At 44.7% G+C, this 20,323-nt stretch overlaps 2 protein-coding genes across 3 annotated transcripts in view; one reads left to right on the top strand and one right to left on the bottom strand.

Moving 5' to 3' along the window:
- Positions 1-19,490, top strand: part of RAB40C (RAB40C, member RAS oncogene family) — a 50,607-nt gene extending 31,117 nt beyond the window's left edge. For both annotated transcript variants that reach the window (XM_081965939.1, XM_081965938.1), the window contains exons 3-7: positions 4,430-4,490; positions 7,414-7,474; positions 9,267-9,344; positions 12,771-12,993; positions 15,774-19,490. In XM_081965939.1, the coding sequence (XP_081822065.1) occupies positions 4,430-4,490; positions 7,414-7,474; positions 9,267-9,344; positions 12,771-12,993; positions 15,774-16,054 (704 nt within the window). In that variant the 3' untranslated portion in view covers positions 16,055-19,490. The remainder of the gene's footprint in view (positions 1-4,429; positions 4,491-7,413; positions 7,475-9,266; positions 9,345-12,770; positions 12,994-15,773) is intronic.
- ABCA3 (ATP binding cassette subfamily A member 3) overlaps positions 1-20,323 on the bottom strand; it is a 392,707-nt gene that overhangs the window by 241,716 nt on the left and 130,668 nt on the right. The window lies entirely within an intron of this gene.

Genomic DNA, 20,323 nt, shown 5'->3' with positions numbered 1-20,323 from the left:
GTCAAGTTGTTGTTTTTAAATTTTTACAAATCATTTTTTTTTTTAAATTTTGTATCAAATAAGAACAAACTTTAGAAGCTTTTATGCTGCAGCGCCCTCTAGCGTCAAAGTCAGGTTACATCCACCTCTTTTGCTTCAATCTTTTATCAAGCATTTTTCGAACCAGCCCAATTCTCTGCTTTGGCAACTTGTCTGAACGGGCCTGATAGGATTTCAAACACAAACGGCAGCTGTAATGAAAGACTTGATGTTGGAAAGGGCTCCCTGATTTGTAATAGGATTAAAATAGGTTCCGTTGCAATCTTAAAATTTGCAGTGGTGTGCAAATGATGAAGGGAGGGAGCTTGAAACGCAGAGCTGTTGCCTGCAACGGGGTGGGGGGTGGGTGGGTAGAGGAGATCGTGCCAAAGTAAAGGATTAAAAAATAAAAAGGGGGAAAGTCCATCAGTCCCTGATATAGAAAAGCTTCTGGGGAGGGGGGGGGGAAGCTGCTATAAAATGAATCACGATCCCGTGAAGGGTGAATACCATTTTATAAGGCCTTGGTAAGGCCACACTTGGAATCCTGCATTCAGTTTTGGTCGCCACGATGTAGAAAAGATGAGGAACTGGATATGTCTAGTCTTATGAAAAGAAGGACTAGGGTGACATGATAGCAGTCTTCCAATATCTCAAGAGTTGCCCCTTGAGGAGCAACCCTTGAGATATTGAGAAGAGGGAGTCAAACTATTCTCCAAAGCATCTCAGGGCAGGACAAGAAACAATGGGTGGAAACTAATCAAGGAGAGAAGCAACTTAGAACTGAGGAGAAACTTCCTGACAGTGAGAACAATTAATCAGTGGAACAGAAGTTGCCTCTAGAAGTTGTGAATGCTTCAACACTGGAAGTCTTTAAGAAGATGTTGGATAGCCATTTGTCTGAAATGGTGTAGGGTTTCCTGCTTAGGCAGGGGGTTGGACTAGAAGACCTCCAAGGTCCCTTCCAACTCTGCTGTTGTATTGTATGAAACGGGATAACAGCTTCCATATTTCTCTGAGATCTGACTTTTTTTGAAAGTGACATTTCCCCCCCACCTCACCCCCCCAGTTAGCACTGTGCAGACTTGCCAAAGCGACAAACATCTTGAGTTATTTTTCACACCCTCTGCAATGTTTCCTGTAGCTGCCAGTGATTGCGATACGTGAGGCTAACCCAGACAAGGGTGTTGATGGCAAGGCTGCAGTGAGTGTCTGCGGATTTGAAACATAAATAGCTGCCTATTGTCTAGTTTAAGGAAAAGAAAGACTGGGGGGGGGGGCAACACATGATAGCAGTGTTCCAATATTTGAGGGGCAGCCACAAAGGAAGAGGGAGGGTCAACCTATTCAGATATTCAAGATCATGTGAAGGGTGAATACCATTTTATAAGGTCTTGGTAAGGCCACACTTGGAATCTTGCATCCAAAGTTTTGGTCGCCGCGATGTAGAAAAGATGTTGAGGCTCTAGAAAGACTCCAGAGAAGAGCAACAAAGATGATTAAGAGGCTGGAAGCTAAAACATATGAAGAACGGTTGCAGGAACTGGGTATGTCTAGTGTAATGAAAAGAAGGACCAGGGGAGACATGATAGCAATGTTCCAATATTTGAGGGGCTGGCACAAAGAATGGGGGGGGGGGGGGTCAGCCTGTTCTCCAAAGCACCTATAAGAAGCGATGGAAGAGGGAGTTAAACTATTCTCCAAAGCATCTGAGGGTAGGACAAGAAGCAATGGGTGGGAACTAATCAAGGAGAGAAGCAACCTGGACTTAAGGAGTTAACAGTGAAGACAATTAATCAGTGGAACAGCTTGCCTCCAGAAGTTGTAAATGCTCCAACACCGGAAGTTTTTAAAGAAGAGCTTGGACAACCATTTGTCTGAAGGGGTGCAGGGTTCCCTGCCTAAGCAGGGGGTTGGACTAGAAGACCTCTAAGGTCCCTTCCAACTCTGTTGTTTTGTTTGCCTGCATTGGCGTAATGAAAAACTTTGAAATAGTTTCCTTCAAATTAAAGGAATTGCTGCATTCTAAATTGCAAATTAAAGGAATTGGAAGGCAGATAGATTGGAGTTTTTTTAAAGGATATTCAGTGTTGCAGTGAATTTTATGAAGGCCTTGCTTGGCACAGGTGAACTGATCAGATAGCTCTTAAAACATGCAGGTAATCCTCAACTTGCAACCATTCATTTAATGATGGTTCAAAGTTACAATAGCATTGAAAAGAGTGACTTATGACTGTTTACACACTTAGGACCGTTGAGGCATCCCCATGGTCACATGATCAAAATGTCACCACTTGGCAACTGACTCATATGAATGACGGTTGGAGTGTCCCGGAGTTTTGTGATCCCCTTTTGTGACCTTCTGATGAGTAAAGTCAATCAGGAAGCCAGGTTCACTTAACAACCCTGTTAAATTACTGCAGTGCTTCACTTAACAGCTGTTGAAAGAATGGTCGTAAAATGGTCACTTAGTAAGCAACAGAAATTTTAGCCCCAATTGCGGTCACAAATCGAGGACTACCTGTAATTGCATGGATTATTTTCTTGTGTGCAGTTCTGGCAACATTTATCATTTCATTGAAGTGCAGCACACTGGGCTTTAGTGTTTCAATGAAACAACCAACTTCGTGGTTAGCTGATTGTGAAGGAAGGATTGTGAAGGAAGGATTGTGAAGGAAGGCTGCCGAGGATGAAATAAGGTTGACATCACATTTAGTAATGCGGCTTGGAATGTCTTCGCTTCCTTCCTCTGAATAGCTGTTGGTTTTTCAGTGACTTCCTGGGTAGGGGAGAAAAATATTAAAGGTTGTTTTGAGTAGAGTTGAATAGAATAGAATAAAATGAAATTGGGATAGGATAGAATAGAATAGAATAGAATGAAATTAGGATAGGATAGGATAGAGAATCAGGAATAGAATAGGATAGAACAGAACAGAACAAAATAGAATAGAGTAGATAATCAGGAATAAAATAAAATAGAACAGAACATAATAGAATAGAGTAGAATAGAATAGAATAGAATAGAATAGAATAGAATAGAATAGAATGAAATTAGGATAGAATAGAACAGAACAAAATAGAATAGAATGAAATTAGGATAGGATAGGATAGAATAGAATAGAGAATAAGGAATAGAATAGAATAGACTAGAATAAGACTAGAACAGAACATAATAGAATAGAATAGAGAATCAGGAATAGAATAGAATAGAAATATGGAATAGAATAGAATTAGAATAGAATAGAAATATGGACTGGACTGGACGAGAGGAGAATAGAATAGAATAGAATAGAATTCTTTATTGGCCAAGTGTGATTGGACACACAAGGAATTGTCTTCGATGCATAAGCTCTCGGGGTACATACAGTAGAATAAATACATTCATTAAGAATCATAAGATACAATACTTAGTGATAGTCATAGGATACTAAATAAGCAATCAATATCATATTAGGAAACTAAATAAAACAATAAAAATAATAAAAATACAAGTAACAAGATTATAGTCATAAGTGGGAAGAGATAGGTAATAGGAAGGATGAGAAGAATAGTAATACTAAGGAAAATAGTGATTGGATTTTATTAGTGGGCTCGCTGCCAGAAACTCTCCAGAAATATAGGCTGATTTCTAGAAAGCTGAACAATAGTACTAACCCCTAACATGGGATGCCCGTAGTAATATGTACTAATAGAAGATACTTAAGTGTGCCCTGTGAGCAGGTTGTGTCCTGAATTATACTAGTAAGATGCTAAAATGAGATTAGAGTCACCAAGTTGAAAAGTTCAGGTTGGAAATCAAAACACTGAAAACTGTTTATTTTGCTTAGCCAAAGTTACTTGTCCTTTAATTCCTCAAACCTTATGCAGCCCGTGGCTATCTTGGCATGATGCAAAATGTCAATCAAATCACCGAGTCTATAAACGTTATTACTTGATCCAATTGACATTAATTAATTAAAGGTTTAAATTGTCCAAAAGAAATGATTCTTGATCTCCTGGAAGGCGGAATGTGGTACCTTAAAGTAGCCAATTAACAAAATATTGAATCTGTCCAATAGACTTATTTCAACTAAGAACTATGCAGATTAAATATTCAGAGGGGTAGAAACAGAGGTGACCAGTGGAAACTATTAGCACAAATGTGCAGGTCTCTAACATTGCAGAAACGGTTCTGCAGCAGGACACCGAAAATTTCGGTTTAGTGTTGATACTTCATTCTCCTTCTGCTAAATATTTGGGAATAGGTGATCGTGGCAAACTTTTGTCTCCTTGACTTAGGTAGTAAGCCTCTCAAAGCAACAACCGTTTTTTTTCTTACACACTAAATTACCGTCTCACTGTGTGTGGTATTAAATACTGTATGTCCATATGCCATTATTTATGGAACCCTATTTTATTCTTTTCATTGCAGGGATTGATTACAAAACCACCACAATTCTCTTAGACGGCAGGAGGGTCAAACTGGAACTCTGGTGAGTCTGCATTATATAAATCTTTCAAAGAAATGGAAAACTCTTCCACTTCAAGGTCTTCCAAGGAGGGGAGAGGGCAACCCATGATCCTCTGGGCAATGACGTTGACCCTCTGGAGCTCTGTCCTATCTGCCCCTGTGCAATTGGCAAACCAGACACAGGCGCAGTAAGTTAAAATACTCTCTATGGTGCAGCGGTAGAAGGTCACCAGCAGTTTTTCCTCCAGTTGTTGTTTCCTGAGAAGTCTCAGGTCGTAGCACCTCTGTTGGGCCCTTTTGACCAGGGTTGCAATGTGAGCGCCTTAAATCAGGTCCTTTTTTCATGATAACACCCAAAAACTTAAAACTGGCCAATTACTCCACTTGGTCTCCATGGATAAGCAAGGGCTAGATGTCTGATCTACTCCTTCTGTAGTCCACTATAAGCTCCTTGGCCTTATTGGTGTTAAGGACCAAGTTATGGTCTCCACACCACGAAAGTAACCCTTCCACCTCATCTCGATAGGCAAACTCTTCCCCCCCCCCCGCCCTCCAGAAATTAGTCCCACCGCTGTTGTATCAATATGCAAATTCAGTAATCATATTACTAGCGTGAGTGGAAATGTAGTCATGCACGTAAAAGAGTATAGAGTAAGGGACTCAACATGCAACCCTGGGGTGTACCTCTGCGGGGTTCAAAAAAAATCAAGCCACAATTAGACCACTTCTGCAGTCCAGGACTGCAGTCAAGGACTGTAGTCAACTCAAGGACTGCCTGCATAGTGTTGCTTATGTAGAGAGAAGACACTTTCTAGGAAATGTTGGCCAAAATGCCTCCTTGCAGGCGTTCCATAATAACAAGTGCCTGTCGAATAAGTGTGACGGTCCCTCTGGTTTTGCGGTACAGACAATCCGATCGAAACCCGGCTTGTAGGAAATGTTAGCTAATGAGGCTTCCAGCGGCTGGTGGCGTGATCCTCCCGAGATCATTAGGAACCCAGCAGGATCCAAAGCACCGTGATGAGATCCCTCAGCCGCACTGAAGCTGACCTCCGCTTGCATTTTCCGTTAGTTGCGCGCCCTCCGCCCTCCCCGTAACATCACAGCTGCCTGGAGGACACCCCTTGGCGCGCTCTCCTATTTAGGTAAATTCAAAGGCGCGAGAAAAACACGGATGCCCGCGTGGAGGCAGCTGGTATCCTTAAGGCACCCTGCATCTGTTTACTACGGAACACGTTGTACTCCTAAACAAACACGGTTGTAACCATCGCGTGATGTATCGCTGGCCTCGGCCGTTGACCTTGGTGGCTGGGCCCCACTATTTTGCTTTTCTGGACAGAAGGAGATCTGTTTTTGTAACTTATACAATAATAAAGCACAGAGCACTTTCTGTCCTGCTGGAACCTCTGCTCAGAAAGAGGCCCAGGGGAGAGAAAGCTACTTGCTTGGCCAAAGCAGGAGGACGATTGATGAATAAGCCTTGATTCCGCTCATCTTAAGTGCACAACGAAGAAGAGATTGGAGATTCTGAGTATCGTTTCTGACAAGGGGTGCAAAGAACGGCCAGTAAAAATGCACCGGGGGGAGGGGGGGCGACACGACAGACAACGATCTGCGTTAATAAATGACGTGTTAGTGAACCGAAACCTGGTTAATATGGATGACCAGGCAAAAGCATTAAAGGCCTCATATATGCATTTGTATTATATCTATCCATCTATCTCTATCTATCATCTAGCTATCTAGCTATCTTTATCAGCTATCTATCTAGCTATCTCTATCTATATCTAGCTATCTAGCTATCTTTATCAGCTATGTATCTAGCTATCTCTATCTATATCTAGCTATCTGTCTATCATCTATATCGATATATCATCTATCTTTATCTCTATATCTATCTATCTAGCTATCTTTATCTATCATCTCTCTCTCTCTCTCTCTCTCTCTCTAGCTCTCTAACTATCTATCATCTATATCGTTCTATCATCTATCTATCTTTATCTATCTCTATATCTATCTATCTATCTATCTATCTATCTATCTCTATATCTATCTATCTATCTATCTATCTATCTATCTATCTATCTATCTATCTCTATATCTATCTATCTTTATCTATCTCTATATCTATCTATCCAATCAGACAGACAGACAGACAGACAAAGTACAAACACATATTCATGTATTGTAAAATATTTTCAAAGAAATAACTTGTTACTTCAGTGGACGATCCTTGCATAATGACAGTGTCCAGAACAAAAATACAAGAGAGGCTAGAATAAGGTTTTGTGTTTTTTTTACAGGCTGGAGTTGTCTTTTCTTATCTCCCTCCCCCTCATTCTTCTACCCTAGAAGACGACAAAAGGAGAATATTTGTAACTCAGGGTTGAAATGTGCGATCCTTGCTGCTCTCTGTGTTTTGTCGTTTTCTTGCAGACATTTCATGACCCAACCAGGTAACATCATCATCACTGCTAGAAGGGTTTGCTCTCGGTTTATATTCCAGTGGCTTGCCTGGTCAGTGCTGGTGGGAGTGGTCTAGGAGGTTCTGCTGCCCCAATAGGGGTAGAATCAAGCTAACCAACAGCCATTGGGGCAGTAGAACCTCCGAGTCCAAGAATATAAACTGAGAGTAAATCTCCCTCCCTTCTAGCACTGATGATGTTACTAGTTTGGCTAATGAGACACCTGCATAAATGCAAGCAAGCACAGAGATCACCAAGGATCCTTCATGCTTAAGAAGCCCCCATCCCATCTTTGAGCAGAGATATGGCTTAGCAACATTCAGAAATTAAAAATTATTGCTCAGGTTAATATATTCCAATGTTAGCCAGTGGACAATCAAGTGTACAGCTGTCTCATACTTCCTATGGTGAGATGAGGAAACCTTCCAAAGCTTCCTAATATGCTTGTGATTTAAACCCTCTTCCCCTTCTCTATTCCAGGGACACATCTGGCCAAGGAAGGTTCTGCACTATTTTCCGATCTTACTCCAGAGGAGCCCAGGTGAGTCCCACTAGCAATATTAAATTCTGCTGCTATTTTTCTTCAGTCCAGACAAGAGCATGAAGCAAACTCCTTGTTGTCCCGACAAAAAAACCCTTTTATTAATTGACTGTGAATTCTGCTCATTCACTTCCAGCAAAGTCTTTCAAGGGAGGATTTACAGTCACAGACCTTATCTGGCTTGGAGAGCTGCCAGTCGGATCTCTGCAAAAGTTGGCAAGGAGTCTCGGAGAGTCACGAACCAATGAAGCGAACTAATGGTCTCCTGCAAACTCCACTCCCCTTTCGCTCCTCTTTTATTTCCTCTGGGAGGGGCCATTCATCGTCCACCTGTGGCCTTTGAGCACATGCGCTAAAAAAAGCCCCCCCCCAAAATAAGCCCTCCCCCCAAAATAAACTCTCCCCGAAAATATTGCAACACAGCAGCAGCCATGAGGTGACCATGCTCGCTGCCTCCTGCACCTCGAAAATAATAAGACCTCCCAGAAAATAAGGCCAAGCGCTTATTTCGGGGGTCAAAAGAAAATAAGACTCTGTCTTATTTTGGGGGGAACCCTGTTGTGTGTGTGTTTGTGTGTGTTTGTGTGCATTGTGTGAACTTTCAGATTACTTTCAGTATTATAGCAGGCTGATTCATTTTGTCCTGAGTACATGTCAATGGTTTTGTTCTTGTTTTATTAAGTTGTTGTTGTTGTTTTTACTCATAGTAACAAGCAAGCTTAACACCCATATTGATAAATCTCAGAAACCCACTTCACAGAATAGCTGTGACTTATAACCAGGAGACACGGAGTAGGTCCTACAGGGGCTCCACACGCATCAGATTTCCCAGCTCCAATGATCTGATTTTTCTCCCTGTGTGCAAAATATTATCCAGTAGGAAATGCTTATGGGGGATAAGCAAAACGAAAAGTCAGCTTTCTGCATTTGGCAGTTTGCTTTCCTGCCTGGCACAATTATTCTGCCGCTTCAAAGAAATCACCTCAGTGACATGGAAGCCAAAGGGCTGGTAGCTTCCGTGCCCGCCTTCAATGCAAAGACATTTTGACACGGAGATGCCATTGGGCAGAGCAAACCTAGGTTTGTTCATTTTATTTATTTATTCGATTTCTATAGCTGCCTAATAAGGGACGCGTTGGCTCAGTGTCTTAAGATGCTAAGCTTGTCGATCAGAAAGGTAGGCAGTTCGACGGTTCGAATCCCTAGCACCGCTTAACGGAGTGAGCTCCCCTTACTTGTCCCAGCTTCTGCCAACCTAGCAGTTCGAAAGCATGTAAAAAATGCAAGTAGAAAAATAGGGACCACCTTTGGTGGGAAGGTAACAGCGTTTTGTGCGTCTTCGGCGTTGAGTCATGCCGGCCACATGACCACGGAGACGTCCTCAGACAGCGCTGGCTCTTCGGCTTTGAAACAGAGATAAGCACCGCCCCCTAGAGTCGGGAACCACTAGCACATATGCAAGGGGAACCTTTACCGTTAACCTTTCTGGGATGGTGGCCCGGAGAGGGGGAAGGGCAGGTACCTTTACGCACAACGAGTGTGGCTGCAAGCACCCTTACAAAGCTTGCAGTGCTGCCAGCTCAATGTGGGTATAGGTGTGACTATGCACACTGGCCAACCGCTCACACAGCCCGGTGGCCAACAGACCACAGCCTGATAGTGGGCCACAGCCCACAGATTTAGGGACCGCTGCTGTTGGGTAGGCCACCCAGAGTCCCTCCTTGTGAGATGGGCAGCGGCATTAATTTGATCAACGAATATATAAATAAACGGTGTGTTTTGTTTCACGCAGGGCATCCTCCTGGTGTACGACATCACCAATCGCTGGTCTTTCGATGGAATAGACCGATGGATCAAGGAGATCGATGAGGTAAGTAGGGCAGAGCTGGGTTTTTGAAGGCTCTTAAATGCAGTAAAAGTGATCTAATTTGGTCCAGCCACACTGTTCCGTTTTCAGGTCAGCCACCTTAGGTGACGTGTTTAAAAAAAGCAACCGGAGAGGTGAGGAAAGGCATTGGAGAAGTAAAGAAAAGCAAAGCTAAACCAGTGGATACCTGGCTCCATTAACTGTATCAATATCTTTTTTGCAATTGCAAATGATCGCCCCGAAGGTGCTTTCCAATCGGACTTTCTGTTTTTTATTATTACGTATTTTTTTGAAAAATATTTTGCTCCTCCTCCAAGAACTTCTTCAGTTCCAGAACTGAGGAAGTTTGTTGGATGAGAAGTAAAACATTTTCAAGAAATTAAAACTAAGAAAGTCCAGTCAGGGGATTTCTCCTTAGTTTTGGGTTGCTTCTCTCCTTGATTAGTTTCCACCCATTGCTTCTTGTCCTGCCCTCGGGTGCTTTGGAGAATAGCTTGACTCCCTCTTATTTGGGGCAGCACCTGAGATATCGGAAGATTGCTATCATGTCTCCCCTAGTCCTTTTTTTCATTAAACTAGACCTACCCACTGATAAGACCCAATATGATAAGAAAAATGTTAGATTGCGCCGCGATGGATAGACTTACCAAAGAAATAAAAGGTGAAGGAGAATCTGAATATTACTTGGTATGGAATATATGGTACAAATGGTTAGAGGATAGATGTAAAGATTAGGAAAGCATCAAGAGAAGAAAGATTAAGGAGTTAGAAAATTGTTACAAAGCTGTATAAATGGACATGATACAAAATGTAAGATGTATATAAATTAGTACACTATTAATATGTATAAAAGAATTATATGTATACATGTATGGATATAAAGGGGAAAATGGGGGTATAACGGATATATGCAGAAATGTTGCAAAAATGACAATTGTGTTACAAAACCCAGAAAAAAACCTGTTCAATAAAAATTATGAAAGAGAGAGAGAGAGATACTGTAGCTAGATGGATGGATGGATGGATGGATGATAGATGAGAGAGAGAGAGAGAGAGAGAGAGAGATACTGTAGATGGATGGATGGATGGATGGATGGATGATAGATGAGAGAGAGAGAGAGAGATACTGTAGCTAGATGGATGGATGGATGGATGGATGATAGATGAGAGAGAGAGAGAGATACTGTAGCTAGATGGATGGATGGATGGATGGATGGATGATAGATGAGAGAGAGAGAGAGATACTGTAGCTAGATGGATGGATGGATGGATGGATGATAGATGAGAGAGAGAGAGAGAGAGATACTGTAGCTAGATGGATGGATGGATGGATGGATGATAGATGAGAGAGAGAGAGAGAGAGAGAGAGAGATACTGTAGATGGATGGATGGATGGATGGATGGATGATAGATGAGAGAGAGAGAGAGAGATACTGTAGCTAGATGGATGGATGGATGGATGGATGATAGATGAGAGAGAGAGAGAGATACTGTAGCTAGATGGATGGATGGATGGATGGATGATAGATGAGAGAGAGAGAGAGAGAGATACTGTAGCTAGATGGATGGATGGATGGATGGATGATAGATGAGAGAGAGAGAGAGAGAGAGAGAGAGATACTGTAGATGGATGGATGGATGGATGGATGGATGATAGATGAGAGAGAGAGAGAGAGATACTGTAGCTAGATGGATGGATGGATGGATGGATGATAGATGAGAGAGAGAGAGAGATACTGTAGCTAGATGGATGGATGGATGGATGGATGGATGATAGATGAGAGAGAGAGAGAGATACTGTAGCTAGATGGATGGATGGATGGATGGATGATAGATGAGAGAGAGAGAGAGAGAGATACTGTAGCTAGATGGATGGATGGATGGATGGATGGATGATAGATGAGAGAGAGAGAGAGAGATATACTGTAGCTAGATGGATGGATGGATGGATGGATGGATGGATGGATGATAGATGAGAGAGAGAGAGAGAGAGAGATACTGTAGCTAGATGGATGGATGGATGGATGGATGGATGGATGGATGGATGATAGATGAGAGAGAGAGAGAGAGATACTGTAGCTGGATGGATGGATGGATGGATGGATGATAGATGAGAGAGAGAGAGAGAGAGAGATACTGTAGCTAGATGGATGGATGGATGGATGATAGATGAGAGAGAGAGAGAGAGATACTGTAGCTAGATGGATGGATGGATGGATGGATGGATGGATGGATGGATGGATGGATGGATGGATGATAGATGAGAGAGAGAGAGAGAGAGATACTGTAGCTAGATGGATGGATGGATGGATGGATGGATGGATGATAGATGAGAGAGAGAGAGAGATACTGTAGCTAGATGGATGGATGGATGGATGGATGGATGGATGGATGATAGATGAGAGAGAGAGAGAGAGATACTGTAGCTAGATGGATGGATGGATGGATGGATGATAGATGAGAGAGAGAGAGAGATACTGTAGCTAGATGGATGGATGGATGGATGGATGGATGGATGGATGGATGGATGGATGGATGGATGGATGGATGATAGATGAGAGAGAGAGAGAGAGAGATACTGTAGCTGGATGGATGGATGGATGGATGGATGGATGGATGGATGATAGATGAGAGAGAGAGAGAGAGATACTGTAGCTAGATGGATGGATGGATGGATGGATGGATGGATGATAGATAGAGAGAGAGAGAGAGAGAGAGAGATACTGTAGCTAGATAGATAGATAGATGATTGATAGATAGATAGATAGATAGATAGATAGATAGATGATAGATAGATAGATGATAGATAGATAGATAGATAGATAGATAGATAGATAGATAGATAGATAGATAGATAGATGATAGATAGATACATAGATGATAGATGATAGATAGATAGATAGATAGATAGATAGATAGATAGATAGATAGATAGATAGATAGATAGATAGATAGAGAAAGATATTGGAGAGAGAGAGAGAGAGATACTGTAGATAGATAGATAGATAGATAGATAGATAGATAGATAGATAGATAGATAGATAGATGATAGATAGATAGATAGATAGATGATAGATAGATAGATAGATAGATAGATAGATGATAGATAGATAGATAGATAGATAGATAGATAGATAGATAGATAGATGATAGATACATAGATAGATGATAGATGAGAGAGAGAGAGAGAGAGAGAGATACTAGAAAGAGAGAGAGATACATATACATATATATTGGAACAATGCTATCATGTTACCCCTAGTCCTTCTTTAAATTACAAAGTTTAATTAAACTAGAAAGTTTAATTAAAGTTGCACAGAACTGCTGGATGGGTACAATAGACTGCCAAATCTAAAGAATGCTCAAGACAGACGCTTGAATGGCACGTGAGTAACAGTGAGTGTGACGTCATTCTGTGTCTATTTAAAGCACGCCCCTGGGGTGCCCCGGATCTTGGTCGGCAACCGCCTACACCTGGCCTTCAAGCGCCAGGTGCCCACGGAGCAAGCCCGATCCTACGCAGAGAAGAACTGCATGACATTCTTTGAAGTCAGCCCGTTGTGCAACTTCAATGTGATTGAGTCCTTCACCGAGCTGTCCCGCATTGTGCTGATGAGGCATGGCATGGAGAAGATCTGGAGGCCCAACAGAGGTGAGTAAGCTTAATTCGCTCCCCTTCCTGCGGAATCCTTAACAGATTAACAGAGTTGGAAGGAACCTTATAGGTCATCTAATCCAAAAAAAAAAAAACCTCCCCAGCCCAAACAGGAGACCCTACACCATTTCTGACAAGTGGCAGTCCAGTCTCTTTTTGAAAATTGATGAAGCTCCCATAACTTTCGAAGGCAACTTCTGTTCCATGGGTTGATTGCTCTCGCTGTCAGGAAATTCCTCCTTATTTCCAGGTTGAATCTCTCCTTGGTCAGTTTCCATCCATTAATCCTTGTCTGGCCTTCAAGGTGCTTTGGAAAATAGCTTGACCCCCTCCTCTCTTTGGCAGCCCCTCAAATCTTGGAAGACTGCTCTCCTGTCTCCCCTGGTCCTTCTCTTCCCTAGACTAGCCATGCCCAGTTCCTGCAACCGTTCATCATATCCATCGTATAATTTAAAAGGCTCCATTCCATATTTGCTGTTAGGTTCCCTCGTACTCTCCGAGCTTTTCTCACAGACGTCTCATTACCCAGCGAGAAGACGTCATCAGTGGGATGAGTGGGGGTTTTGCTCTCTGTTCATATCCAAGTGGTTTGCCCTGTCAGTGTCAGTAGGAGTGCTGTGTAGAGGCCAGCCATTTGTATATAAGCAGAGAGAAAACCCACTCCATTTTAGCGCTGATGATATTACCTACTTGGGTATTGAAACGTCTTGTGAAAAAACAACCAAGCTCAGAGAGCACCGAGGACTCTACCCCGAATTACATATACTCTCTTCTATTGGTAGAAAATTGTGTGTTGAGAATTAAACCCTGCCATGTGCCCTTCCTGTGTATCCTTGGAGCAGAGTTCACCCTTGAACATAGCTATTTATTTATTGTGTTACATTTTTTTTTTGTTGATAAATAAATGAAGGGAGACTAGTATAGATCTATTTCAAGCTATTTAGCTCTCATCAGTTAGCCATACCCTTACTGGGATTCGAACCTGGGCTTGTTTTTACACGTTAGGCAGTTGATTAGCCTCTAAGCCACGAGCTCTCCTCCCTTATCAGCTGAGCCAAGGAAATGATTAAGTGTTATGTCAAAGCACCTGGTATGCCCAAATATGTCACTCCTGGAGTGGGGCTGAAGGGGAAAAGGGAAAAGCAATATGCACCCTCACATATTTGGACATACCAGGTGCTTTGACAAAACACACACACACACACACACTCATACATACATACATACATAAATCATATTAACAGTAAATATTATAAAAGCAAGAGACGTGCCTAAGTGAAGAGGGAATAAAAATAGTCAGCTCAGCAACGGAAACCCCTAAGAACATCTCCGCTTCCTCTTGCAGCCCCAGGCCTGATATCATAACCAGCTTTTGAGGTCCTTCCGGAACATCAAAAGAAATAATGAAGCTAATCTAATTCCAGGGATGGGGAAGGATGTTCCATAGAGGCATGCTCCGCAGCAGGAGAAGAATCGGATTAATAAATTAGATTCAATTCATCAATAAGGAAAGCCCTAAATCGGGGGGGGGGGGGGGGGGGCTTGGTGATCATTTTCACCATCTTGCCAGCTGCCCACATGGCCCCCCTTACTTGTTCCTGTTGTTGTTGTTTTGGCAAACTTTTCTTGGCCCGCCCACTTTCTTGTCTTCCTCGGAGGTGCAGCTCATCTATTGGCCAGAAGATGGCAATGCCTAATTTCTGTGCCGGATACGAATCTCTCTTGCCTGGCACAGAAGCACCCCGTTTTTTTCTGAAAGTTGCAATCTTCTGCCCCCCCCTTTTTTTGAGGCCCGTAGGCCAAATGACACATTGCAAAGCGGGGAACTTTTAGGGTCTGCACCGGGTGAGGGGCTGCTGGTTTGCTGCTTACGTGGACCACCTCTAAACTAGGCCGGGATTCTCACATTCAGTCTTCAGCCAGGGAAGCCAGCTTAATGGTCATCTCCAGAGATTCCTTCCCCCTCTTGTTTTCCCCACAAGAACAACAACCCTGTGAGGTGAATTGGACTGAGAGAGAGTGCGGCTGGCCCAAGGTCACCCACCTGGCTTTTGTGGCTAAGCCCATACTAGAACTCACCATCTCCCGGTGATTGGTTCAAATTCATCCAGTTGGCTTTCGTGCCCAAGGGGGACTAGAACTCCCAGTCTCCCGGTGATTGGCCCAAAGTCACCCAGCTGGCTTTCATGCCTAAGGGGGACTAGAACTCCCAGTCTCCTGGTGATTGGCCCAAAGTCACGAGGCTGGCTTTCATGCCTAAGGGGGACTAGAACTCCCAGTCTCCTGGTGATTGGCCCAAAGTCACCCAGCTGGCTTTCATGCCTAAGGGGGACTAGAACTCCCAGTCTCCTGGTGATTGGCCCAAAGTCACCCAGCTGGCTTTCATGGCTAAGGGGGACTAGAACTCCCAGTCTCCTGGTGATTGGCCCAAAGTCACCCAGCTGGCTTTCATGCCTAAGGGGGACTAGAACTCCCAGTCTCCCGGTGATTGGCCCAAAGTCACCCAGCTGGCTTTCATGGCTAAGGGGGACTAGAACTCAGTATCTCCAGGTGATTGGCCCAAAGTCACCCAGTTGGCTTTCATGGCTAAGATGAAACTAGAACTCCCAGTCTCCTGGTGATTGGCTCAAAGTCACCCAGCCGGATTTCATGGCTGTGGCAGGACTAGAATTCCCGGTCTCCTGGTGTCTTAACCACCAGACTCCCCTAGGCTCACATCCTTGGCTCCACCCTTCCAGAATTCAGCTTTTCTTCCTTTTTTCCACCCCTTCTTTCAGTCTTCAGCCTCCAAGACCTCTGCTGTCGGGCCATCGTTTCCTGCACGCCGGTCCACCTGATTGATAAGCTGCCGCTTCCCGTCACCATCAAGAGCCACCTCAAATCCTTCTCCATGGCCAATGGCATGAACGCTGTGATGATGCACGGCCGCTCGTACTCCCTGGCGAGCAGCGGAGGGGGCAGCAGCAGCAAGGGCAACAGCCTCAAGCGCTCCAAGTCCATCCGCCCGCCACAGAGCCCGCCGCAGAACTGCTCGCGGAACAACTGCAAGATCTCTTAGCCGGGAGGAGGCGCCCCCCCTCCCCCGGGACGGGTGTGGGAGGGCTGTCTCCTCCAAGCGCATGCACCTGCTCGCCGATGTACAGATGTCGACACCGCACATCACCCCTTCCTCAGTCGCCCTCGTCGGCCACGGGTTTGCAAAGAAGCGGCTCAGTGCGGCGGGAGCCCAGGCGCGAGGAAGGACAAGGGTGCACCACGCTAGCTTTCCCAGAATGCAATAGGTCTTCCCCTTCTCTGGCTTGGGAAAGGACAAGCAGCCTCCAGGGCGTCAATTTTTCTTCTGGGTTTTTTTGGGGGGGGGGGTTGGGGGGAGTCAAGGGCTTGGCGGTGGGGTTTGATACGGAAGGCAGCGTGCTGCCACTTTAATCCTTGGTTTTTTTGTCCAAGGGGATTGATGGTGCTACGTGGGAAAAAGGAAACCGCCACATAAATGGGACCACGGCTCTGGAGGAAGCAGGCCACTTCGCTTCTTTTTGGCTTTTTATTTATAAAGGAATTAGCTTCACGATGTGAAATTTCCCCGCCATTCCCTCTAACTCTGCACCTCCGGCCTGTTTTTTTAAGCCCAGGCCACAGGAGGGGAGGGAAATGTCTTGTAAATAGAAGCGCTGAGCCTTGACTTCTGGGGCTAATTGAAGTCAGAGGGGTGGGGGGCTGGCAGGGGTCAGGAGGTGAAATGATCTAACACTCTGGAGAGTTGTTAGGAGTCCTGGGATTCATTCTTTCTTTCTTTTTTTCTTTCTTCCTTCTTTATTTCTTCTACAAAAGAACAGATGAAGATGAACAGATAAAGGAGGAGGGAAGATTTTCCTTTCCCTTTTTTTGTTTTGTTTTGCTTTTATAATTGGTGTTTTCCAGACATTCCTGGTAGCAAGTGCACAGCTTCTTTCTTTCTTTCTTTCTTTCTTTCTTTCTTTCTTTCTTTCTTTCTTTCTTTCTTTCTCTTTCTTTCTTTCTTTCTTTCTTTTTTCTTTTTCTTTCTTTTCGTTTTTCTTTCTTTCTTCTACGAAAGAGCAGTTGAAGATGAACAGATCAAGGAGGAGGGAAGGTTTTCCTTTCCTCTCCCTTTTTCGTTTTGTTTTGTTTTAAAATTGGAGTTTTCCAGACATTCCTGGTAGCAAGTGCACAGCTCAGACAGACAGCAAAAAGTTAGGCCTTGAATGGGGGATTACCTGCTTGCGGGGGCCAGAGGTGGGAGGGGGGGTTAACATCGTCCACATCTGGAGTTGGTTAGCGGCAGATCACTCTGGAGCCCTCCCCGCCTTCAAGAGAAGGAAGGCAAAAACGTTGGGCGTATCGGAATTCATGAGTCACAGAAGTTGAGAGGGACAGAATAATTCTCCCCCAGTTGCTTTCCTGTGGCTTAGCATAGTTGAGAGGTGGAGGGCAAATGTACCAACCAGGTTTCCTGACTTCATCTCTTTAGCGCAATTTTTTCAGCCCGTACAGAAATATTTGCATGTTTTGGCGTTGACTTGGTTAACTGCAGCTTACATTGGTGATGCTGCAACCAGCTGGGGTGGCTACTTCAGACCTGTTTGGAGGAGACCTCAAGATGACCATAGCAATTGAGGCACTCTGGAAGACTTACTACAAGGTCCCTTCCAATTCTGTGCAATCTGTTAAAAACTCTGCCACGTGGCCACTCCAGGTTGGGCCAAGAAGCCCTCTGGAGTATTGGGAGCCTCTCCTAAAAAAAGGCCCAGGAGCAGATTTCTTGAAAACTGGAAGGGACTTTGGAAAGAGGTGCCACCAGTCCCCCAAATCCTTCAAGCTGAGGCCCAAAAAAACCCTAATCAACCAGATCGTGTCTGTCCGTTAATCCGCTTCCTTCAATGTTGTCCTCTCGTTCCAGTGGCAGAACCTTTCTTCAGACTGTGTTGGAGCTTTGCTCTGTGTGTGGCTTCTAGGATCTTTCTGGTGCCCTCTGGCCAAAGGTTGACTTAGGCTAGTTTTACGTCTCGTATGCCAGCCAAGCTGTTGCCTCTGCAAATGTGGGTCTTCAAACCCAAGTTAGAAGTCTTCTAAAGTAGGGGTCTGCAACCTTGGCAAACGTTAAGACTTGTGGACTTCAACTCCAAGTATTCCCCCCGCCTCCTGTCGGCCATGATGGCTGAGGAATTCTGGGAGCTGAAGTCCACAAGTCTTAACCTCGCCAAGGATGTTCTAAAGTCCTTCTAACCTGGGTTGACGCTGAAAGAACCCGATAGGAAACGAAGGGAAAGCGATAAAAAGCCAGCCAGCGCTTAAATTCGGATGACGCCAGTGCAAGGAGTCCTCTGGGGGAGTTTTTTAGGTAGTTCACCCAACCCAATACCCCCTTTTCCGCCTACACCATGGCTCCCCATTAGCATCTTCGCTAAGCTGCCTTCCCTCTCCCGCAGCTGCCACTTAGAGGAATTGGCCTCTCACCGTGCCACGGACGGAGTGGGCCGCATGACGCTGATCAGCCCCGAGGGCGCAGCTGATTGCCCATTTTGTTCCAGAAATTTATTTATTTGTTTGACAAGCGCCTGGTTGGCATCTCCATGCCTCCCTTGGCTGTTCGGAGATCGCGAGGCACCAAACGAGTCCCAGCGCTCGCACCGCCTCGAGCCAGGTGGCGGGGACGGGTCAAGGGCAGTGGGGATAAAAGCCTCCGGCGGCCTCTTCCTGGCCCACGAAGAAAGCGAGTGCCAAGCCAAGGGCACGGGAGATTTACGGGGTATGTCCGCCTAGCCACGGCCACCTGTTGCCGTCTGCTCAAAAGGGAGCAGGACGCAAATCGCTGACTCAAAGGCCTGGCATTCTGGAGCGAGGCAGGGAACAGGTGATCCAGGAGGCAGCCATCTTTCCACCCTGGGTTTTAAAATAGCCCCTTCCTAAAACAGCCCGGGAATGTGTATTGTGTGTTTCTTCCGAAGAATGACAGGGAATCCTCACGGGTTGGCACTTTGCCCTCCGCCCTCCCCCCCCCACCTCCTGCGGTCTTCCTTTGATCCCAAGAGGTATAGAAGCTACGGCTGTTTTCCCCTTCCAGAAAGTCCAAAAGATGCTACGGATGGGAGAATCGCGATCCAATCGCCTCTTCTTCATTTTCCCCTCGAATCCCGCGAGAGAATCGTTTCAACCTCACTTCTGTGGATTTCCCTCTGTCCTCCCCTATGCATTTTATTGTATTGTTTTAAATCCGGGCAGACTTTTTGCAGAGGTGCCCTTGCTCCAGTACGCTTGCTCCGACCCCGATCCGAACTGGGTTTTGTTTGTAACCTTATTTTATTAACGTTCCGAGAATGTGACCCGAAGAATCAAAACACTAAAAAAAAACAAAAAAAAAAAAAACCTCGCTGCTGTGGGACACTGTTCCTCCTGTTTTTAATGGCTTTGTACAGTCGATGTTAAAAGTGACGGTTTTTATATAAATTAAAACACACCATCACAGGGAAATATATATATGTTTTTCTTCTTCTTTTCTTTGGAAAAACCATCCTTCTGGCTGCGGAATTTCTGTCCGGGGATGAGCTTAGACGGCGCTGCTTTTCAGAGGGTGACGTTGAAGGACGGGGCGAGGGCAAAGGACGGGCAGGGTGGATTTAAAGGGATTAAGGGAGCTTGGGCGGATGCGATATTCCCAGGAGCGGGGCAGTGGAAGGCACTTGATTAACGATCTCATCTGAAGCGGCCAGGAGGGACTTAAGAGCCGCATCAAAAGGAGAGCGATGTTTTCTTCGCACTTCGCTAGGTAGAGAATCTGCCTTCCGTGCCAAGCTCAAGAGGGGGGGGGGGCTCACACCCACCGGCCTGCAGCTCCCTCCTGGGTCCTGCCGATAGATTTTATTTGGAACTTTTCTGGAAAAGAACCTCCTGAGAAAGTTAAAGCAACAACACGTTCATCTCCCTTGGCAACACATCGTTTCCTTTTCGGCATCTTTAGAAAGTAGCGTGTTCTAGAATTCTAGTAAAAAGGGATTTTTTTATTTACAAAAAAAAAAGAAAGAAATACCCTGCCTTGATTTTAGGAAAAAAGATAACAAGTATATCTAATACCCCTTTCTCTTCTTGTTTTCAACAACAACCATCTGAGGTGGGCTGGGCCGACAGAAAGACAGGTCTAAAGTCACCCAGTCAGCTCTCATGCCTACGGCGAGACTAGAACTCACTGTTACCTAGGTGATTGGCCCAAAGAGACCCGGCTGGCTTTTGTGCCCAAGGCAGGACTAGAACTCACCATCTCCTGGTGATTGACTTAAAATCGCCCAGATGGCTTTCATGCCTAATTCTAGTGAAA

Source organism: Natrix helvetica (genome assembly GCF_964273705.1).
Source record: "Natrix helvetica genome assembly, chromosome: 13".
In the NCBI taxonomy this organism is placed as follows: domain Eukaryota; kingdom Metazoa; phylum Chordata; class Lepidosauria; order Squamata; family Natricidae; genus Natrix; species Natrix helvetica.
Note: the sequence above shows the minus strand (reverse complement) of the source record. Positions and strands in the feature narration are given on the sequence as shown.